This window comes from Abrus precatorius, unplaced genomic scaffold (genome assembly GCF_003935025.1).
Source record: "Abrus precatorius isolate BTA unplaced genomic scaffold, Abrus_2018 Scaffold8, whole genome shotgun sequence".
Classification (NCBI taxonomy): domain Eukaryota; kingdom Viridiplantae; phylum Streptophyta; class Magnoliopsida; order Fabales; family Fabaceae; genus Abrus; species Abrus precatorius.
In genome coordinates this window covers 7,078,331-7,086,734 of record NW_020874428.1, presented here as the reverse complement: position 1 = coordinate 7,086,734, position 8,404 = coordinate 7,078,331, and the positions used below count along the sequence as shown (strand labels likewise).

At 29.7% G+C, this 8,404-nt stretch overlaps 1 protein-coding gene across 1 annotated transcript; it reads right to left on the bottom strand.

Moving 5' to 3' along the window:
• Window positions 1-3,164: 3,164 nt before the first annotated feature.
• LOC113847617 lies at window positions 3,165-4,286 on the bottom strand. Its single transcript, XM_027476836.1, has one exon. It carries the CDS (start codon window positions 3,941-3,943, stop codon window positions 3,593-3,595), a length of 351 nt encoding a protein of 116 aa, XP_027332637.1. The 5' UTR covers window positions 3,944-4,286; the 3' UTR covers window positions 3,165-3,592.
• Window positions 4,287-8,404: the final 4,118 nt, after the last annotated feature.

The window sequence follows — 8,404 nt, the reverse complement described above, 5'->3', positions numbered from 1 at the left end:
GTCTGATTTCAGACCTAAATCACATCAATCTAGGTTACTTTCATAATTAGTTGCTAATATTAATAGTTTGTATTTTTTTTATCCTATTTATAAGATCCCTCAACTAAATCAAACTGTTTCAAAAACTTTATTAAAAGTAGTTAATCTATTTGTTTTGAAAAATTAATTAAAATATTAGAGGTTTATCCCTATGTACAGTTAAATTTTATTATCATGCTAATTATTGAGAAGTTAAAACAAAATAATATTTTTGAAGGATAAAAAATAAAAAATAAAAAATAAAAAATAATCTTAAAAGTTTGTAAAATGTTATATATTAAGAATCAGGAAAAGATTTCAAAATAGCCATCTAAACGAATTATGGGAATACTGATTTCCTGCTTCCAATTTGCCTGCTACTGGAAAATTATTTAAATGAAACACAAGAATCGAAGCAGCATGATTTGGCATATGATGATCTGTATTTGATTAATTAGTCATTAATATAATAATATGAACGAGAAAACGACAGAGCAAAGCTCCGTGAAGAAAATATAGTACAATATTCTTGTCTCTCATTGTACATATTGCAAGGAGCACCTTTTCTAATTCTACCCAAAGTTGGTTAAAGTAATAGTTTCTCTCGGACAACACCCCCCCTCTACTCGCTGTCTTAACATATTCTTAAAATCGAAATCTCTTTTTCTAATTGGGGCAAAAATCAAATAAACAATACAAATGGAGGTAAGTTACAAGCTTGACCAAACCAAGCGCAAAACACCACTAAACTTGCTTATAAGACACTAAACAAACTACCATAGTTAGTTATATTTAGAACATAAAAAAAAACTTATAAGTTTAAAACTGGAAAACTAATTTTTGTTTAAAAACTTTTAGTTAGTTATATATTTTGAAGAAAGATCTTCTCACACTAATAAAAAGTTTAAAAATTTGTATACTTGATCTGAATATTTTATTTAACTTATATCTAATAATTAGTAAAATAATAAATTATAATCTATTAAATATAAATAAAATAAAAAGTATAAAATATTTAGACTTACACTAACACTGTACGAGAAGATCCTGTTTCAACGAGATTTTTACGAGATGAAATTCTACTGTTCTAGCAGCTATTTTCACGGCTCTTATAGCTTTAGTTTGCTCCTTTACTGAAAGCATTGTACCAAGTCAGTCTTTTGGAATTCTAGATGACTTCCAAAGATTGAATTTCGGCTTAATGCTGCCATATTTGCTAAGTTAGATTAAAGGTGAAAAATGTTGCACGTCACTTAAAAGATTAAGACAGAAAGCCATGAGAACTAGTTGTAGGCCACGAACGAAAATTGTCATTCGCTATAATGAGAAGAAAAGGCATTTTGCCAACACAACAAATGCCTGCAATCATTCTTAATCATAATAATTGATATCTTCAAAAAATTTAAAAACTTGAATAGAAAAACAACCTTGATGTTGATTAAGTAGTAAGTCCTATCTAAACAACAAATGCTTAAGCAATGAAAAATTAAAATGAAAAAGTTGATTGCTGTCATGTGGTATCCATAAATATGGAGAGGATTTTAAAATAAAAAAATATTAATATCTTTTTTAACTAAACTTAATATGAAATTAATGATTAAAATTATTTCACACATAAGAAAGGATAACAAACTCTTACAATTACATAGGCACCGTAAATTTAAAAAAAAAAACATTTAATTGTCAATGAATTTAATTTTTTATTCTTCAATTTAATAAGTATTTTCAGCAAAACTCACGTAAATTTTTTTTAAATATGTACAAAAAATTTAAACACCAAAAGTTATGAATAGAAAAATGACATTTAATTGTACAAAAAAAATTCTGTCTGTTAATTAACCTCAACTTCTTTATATATGATTCATTATTCTTTCTTTGGTTAAAATCTGTACTATTTTTTTTACCAAACGGCATTGATTTTTGGTCGACAGTTATGAATCATAAACAAATATTAATCTTAACTTAACCCCTTTAAGCCTATAATTATTCTCTGACTTAAAAAAAAAACCGAACATACAGTCTTTAAACAGAACTGGAGGAAGAGAAATACCTTTTGTTCTTTTTTTTTTGTTAATTATAATGACAATGAAAAAGTTATGCAACAACGAGTGGAGACGTGGATTCGTGTGTGTAATACAAAAGTCGGCACAACCAGAGGCCACCCCTCCCAAATCGCAGACGCAGAACGTGGTTTTCACGTCCCACCTAGTGGAACCATCCTTATCATTCATTGGTCCGTTGAGGCGGCTACTACGTTTTTTATTGGAACGTGAGCTCACGCGGTGTTCTCCTTCACCAGGCGCCCAAATTCTCATTTCTCAATCACCCTTTCTGTAATAACACAGTTCTGAGCGGATGAAAAAATTATTGAATACTTTTTAAATATTTTTTATTAATTAAAATTCATGACTAATCATCCTATAATGTTACAATTTTTTAATATTTTTTGTCAATTAGAAATCATGATCACATGTAGCATGATTAACCGAGATCATGCAGACTTTTACCTCAAGTTCCTCTCTAACGTGGAAATTTTTAATTTTATCTTGTTAATTTTTTTCATTCATCAATTTCCTAATAAACAATAAATAAAACTGCTTGATATTTATTAAGAAAAATAAATACAAAATTTTAAAGTGACATATGTACATGACAAAATCATTTCCCTCCTAGCTCATAACGATGCCTCTTCTTAGCTTTGATATTACACACACGTAAGTAAACCTTACCCGTTTCACCTTATTGTATCTATATCATTCCATTTGTTATTCTCTTCTTGGTCCTATCATTGCTTTCTCTTTTCTCCACTCTATCTATCTCATTCGTTTAATCTTTTGCAATCAATGAACCCAAGGTAGATAACAGCTAAGTAGAGGGAGATCAATATAAATTAAGACAATACCTTAGCTTCTCGAACCAGAATCCATCAAAAGACAACATCAGTTGCAATCGAACTTTATAAATCCACGTGATTAATTAATAAGCATCATCAAGCTGATGATGGTATAGTATATAGCAGGCAAAAATAAATAAAAAAAGAGAACTTTGGAATATCAAGAGCATACCCAATATTATAAAACTATATAAATAAACATAATTAATATGCAAACATATAAGTGATGATGATATAGTATATAGAGGGGGAAAACAAGAAAAAAATCTAGCTTTGGGATATCAAGAAAATACCCAGTAGGATAAGTATTATTGTATATGCAAAACAATAGTTTATAGTTGTATGCAATAAACACAACACATCCAAATAAGAACATATTAACTTTCTTTTCTGCGTGTGAATGAAGCAATGCATCATTCAAGTTCAACTAAAGAAACAAGTAATTGAACTCATGAAACCATAACTCAATACAAGGATTAGATAAAATAAACAAAAAGTTACACACCAAAGAACTAGAAAAAGGTAAACCAATAACTTGAGAGAGAAATTGTTTGTTTTGACAGCAACAATATCGGTTATAAATCAAAATCCCGGAAATAAAAACATGGCAAAGGAAGGAAGGAAGAATTGCATGATGAAAAAGAGAAGAGAAAAAGGAGTAATGATTATATATGAGTTATATTAACTACTCTTTCTGGGCTTGCTTTTTCTCCTAGCTCTGCTTCTCGAGGGTTCCCCTTTCGGAAGTTGCATCACTTCTTGCTTTGTAATCCTCATGCATGTTTCTGATGCTCCCTCTTCTTCTTTGGTTGAACCTTTTTCCGTTGAGCTCTCAGTGCCTTGTGCTGCTATAGCTTGTGCCTTTTCTTCTTCGCTTTCCATCTTGACAATAATCTTACGGGGTCTACCTCTTTTTCGAGGAGCTTGAGGTGGTGGTTGTTGTTGTTGCTGCCCCATCTCATCTATTGTTGATGATGCTTCACCTATTGCCACCGAAAGTTCCTTAATTTTTTGTGGCTTCTTCTTTCCCATAAATCAATACAAGTTATAAGCTTCAATCTCTATCACTAAATCACCAATACTCACTATTTCTAATTTTCTAAATCGTCGATTTTAAACTTTGACCATCAAAATCAAATCTTTCATCCCTTAGAATAACCCTTCAATTCATTTACAAGATAGACAAGATAAGAAGAAGAAAGATGATTCTGTTTCTAATGTAAAACCCTCTCTCTTTATTTTTTGCAATATGTTTAAAAAGCAAGAAGACCAATATCTTTGACCAGAATCCAGATTCTGGAAACGCTATAAAAGCAAGACCCTTCTAAACTATAGTGGAATAATAAAACAAATAACTACAGGTCTTCATTCGGCTGCCAATAAAATAAACAATTCATAAAATCATAATTCACTTTCTTTTTTTGTCCATTCATTCATTCCCTCTAGTGTCATTCCAATTTACACTTTAATTTCTTTAATTATTTCTAGTTTCTACCACATCATATAAAATGAAGTAAAATTAAAATAAAAAGAGAAAAAGAAGTAGCTAAGTATGCTATGGCTAGTTGCTACTAGAAGAAAGTAGAGTAGTAGACAGCGCCAGCAGAGATGAGTATGCAAAGAGAAGAACCTTTCTCTTTGACTAGTGAATTAGCTAAACTAAACTAAACTAACCCAAAAACCCATGGTAGGGAAAATGAGAGTGGAAAAGTAATAGTACTAGTAACCATGGTTAGGAGTGTGGACCAAAGAAGTGATGGGAAAAGGGCATGTGGGGTTTTTACAAAGGGGTAAGGTAGCCAGATTTGGTGTGTGTTTGTGTGTATTGTACTACTCACACGCAGTGTTCCAGTCTGACCACTTGTGTTGCTTCCCGGGTTTCGCGTCCTTACTCTTCTCTAGCTTTTAATGTTGGGGTCATCATACAAGTGTGTGTGTGTGTGTAGTGTATACTTGAACTCTCTTTATTTTTTGTTACCATTTTGACCGTGAATTCTATCTTCAATCACCCATCAATTAATGATCTATTCGCGTGTGTTAATTGGAACATTGTCTCAGTAGTTCATCCTACTTGGATTGGATGCAAGTGTTGTGATTGTTAGGAGCATGGCACAAGACACTAGCTCAGTCTAGCCGAAATTGTTGATAAGAGAAATCGTGAGTCTAGAAAATGGTTTTACTAAATCTGTGGATCACTTAGTTACTGATTAAGATTACTTACTTAGAAGCTTGTCTTGTTATTAATCAATTTTAGTGAAACTAAACCAAGGATTGAGTGTGTTATATAAATTCTTATATTGATGGGTTAGTACACATTAAAAGATATACAAGGAAAAAAATATATCAGCTATAAAATTATCTAAAAGACAGAAACTCTTTATCACTACTAGATCAAACACACCTAAATCGTAATAGTGCCCTTAAGTTTGTACATCACATAAGACCTGATCATAAGATGAACTAATTCAATTCCATTCAATAAAATTTTGAATTTAAATGTTAAAACTTGAGTTTAAATTAAAGTTTTACATTTTTCATTTAATCTAATTAAATATGTTGTGGGTTTAAATAAAAATAACAATGATTCCGAAATTTGAACATTATTTTAGAATTAAGTATAAACTTATTTTTGTGTAACCAAGATTAAAACTTACCACCCATGGATGCATTTGAATGGACCAAATAGGCTACTTTACCGGTTGTATGTCACATAGTCTTGTAAGGGTGAGGGAGCACTCCATTATTCTGGCTTTGCACATTAGTCAAATGAAACATTTTATAAGAATAAAATAAGATGTTTTCTGTGGCAATTTGAATCAAATGACAAAACTGACAAGAGAAAAAACATGCAAGGGTGGTTTGTTTCGCGGGACCAAATTAGCAACACATGACGCTAATGTTATTTGGTTTTTGACCCTCTCATTTACATTTATAGATATGTGGAAGAGGTACCTTTCTAATAGCATCTAACGAAGCTTCGTATTTTGTTTTTATATAGTCAGGATTGGTCAAATGAGTCATAAGGAGGCTTAGTGATTTCTCTCATAATCAATTGACGAGTCCTTAAAAGTAAAGTTATTTATATATTATTATCATTATACTATAATTAACTCACTGATTAAGTATAAGCTTTCATGTACATACTCGTATATTATGTAATTAGGTGTGTACCACTTTCTTTTTTAGCAAAGAATAAGAAACATATGTTTTTGTAAAGTAATTTTAAAAAATTAATAAATAACATTTTTAATAAAAATGTATGGTATTGAATTCTATTAATTCATTATATTTTATAATTTTTATAAACATAATTTATTATTATGTGTCATTAAATACACGTTAAAAATTGTTTATTTATTTAAATAAGAAAGTGAAAAAATGTATATATTTATGTGGTTTGAAATGCAAATAACAAATTTTCATAATGTTTAGGAACAGTCTCGTGCAAGAGAGGACCACTGGTTATGTACTTTTTGAAGCTTAAACCCCCCAAATTAATGATCTACAACAACAACAAAACAATATTTTGCTTTATAATCAAAGATTATTATGGAAATAAAAAAGCAGACAAGCTATCTTCTTGTATGCTTCAGAAGGTCCAGTCATATAAACATCTTAGCACCTTTCAATATTATAATTGTCGTGTCACCATGTGGAAATTGAAAAAAACATCAAAACCACAGTAAGGCTTAGATCGATGGTGAAAATTATTGAAAACAAAACCTTTCTTTTTCGATATGATTATGTCACATTGTAATACCAGTACTTCGTGAACACAGAATAATATACGAACTAACAAAATATAGTTGAAAAGTTCATTTTAGTGTTAAAGCGGCAATGGCAAGTTACAACAATGTACCGTGCTGTGTTACATAGTAATAATTAGTATTGGTTTGAAAAATTAAGTTTAAATTGTTTAACACCATCCCTAATATAATTTTTATAAAAAAAAAATCCAATACTAACATGTAGTATAAATTTAATTTAAACGTACTATCTTGTAAAATCATTCAATCATGAGTTATTATGTAAAAATCATTCATTTTTATGATAATTAATATAAAAATCAACATTAATGAAGTGAGACGATTAATTCATGGTGATGTCCATGTTTCCAAGGATTAGATGAAACACTTTGAAATTTGTACATTTTTTTTTTAAAGTAAGTTGATACTCCTGGTTCAAATTAATCACACTCTCCATGTATGTCTAGCCAGAAAATTTAGCTTTAAATAATCTTTGCCCCAAAAGATAAAAATGTACATCATATTATGTGAAATACTAGAGTACAAACTATAATGAGTGATTTTTTAAAAATTAAATTTATATATATTATAATGATATTTGATTTCTGAACGTGTGATTTTACTAAAATAATATATGAATAATTAACAAGGGAAATAATAAAAAAACATGAAAATTTGTTAACCCGTATTGTATAAATTAAATTAAAATATCTGGTACATAATTACATAAAAGATCAATATATAATATTATTGATTAAATATTTTTGCCATAAAAAATTTTGTCAGTTGTTGCCAACGACAAAAAAAAATGCATAATTGGTGTGTAATTGATCAGAAATTGCATTGCCACAAGGTGGAGTGCCAACGTCAAATGATAATTTGGGCAACAAATGGATACCCTCAACTTTTTTTGTGGCACTTTTATTTGAGGTGCTTATATATTTTGTGGGTCCGATTCATCATGACCATTAAAACACGAATCCAAAGAATATCTTGCCCCTTCCATGTGCATTTGGATTTTTTGGCAAAAAGGTGCAACTATTTAGCATAAATTTGGTGTACTATCTAATTAGAGGAATTAGTTCAATGAATAATTGATACTTAATTAATTTATTATAATAGTTATTAATGATAAACTAATAGTCCTCCATTAGTGTAGATTATATATATTCTGCAGTTGGGTTAGGTACTTGAACTTGGGGTGTTTGCTATTAAGCTCTTGCAAAAATATATGATAAGATAATTTTGTAATGAAGTGAAAGAAATGGATAACATTATATTATAAAAACATTGTAAGAAAGAAAACTACTGTATATCCTATGTTGATAGATTATGCATTTATATTGTGTGTGTGTGTACATATATATATATACATAAAAGATAATATATGCTTTTATATCGAAATATTTGCATGATATTAAACACTTAAAGATGGTGTTAAGCTCTTGAAAAAATATCAGCAGCAAGAGTCTACAAGATTCCACATTTCCTTTCTTTTTTTTATGTTTATCATTTGGGCCAATTCAAACAGATTATGCATTGTTGGAATATTGTGGCACAAGCATACATACTACCAGAAGTGGTTGTATCCCACTTTTCTCTCTCACACTTTATTTTTTTATATTTCTTTTTAGTATGCATTGTTGTAAGGTCATGGCACAAGCATTACAAAAACCCTTCTCCTTGCATGTGAAACCCCACCACAAATTCCTTTGATAAACCCCAACCTTTAACAATTTGTCAAACA

What these genes read in the sequence shown, in the direction of transcription:
- LOC113847617 (XM_027476836.1), bottom strand. Translation starts at nt 3,943, where the DNA reads ATGGGAAAGAAGAAGCCACAAAAAATTAAGGAACTTTCGGTGGCAATA.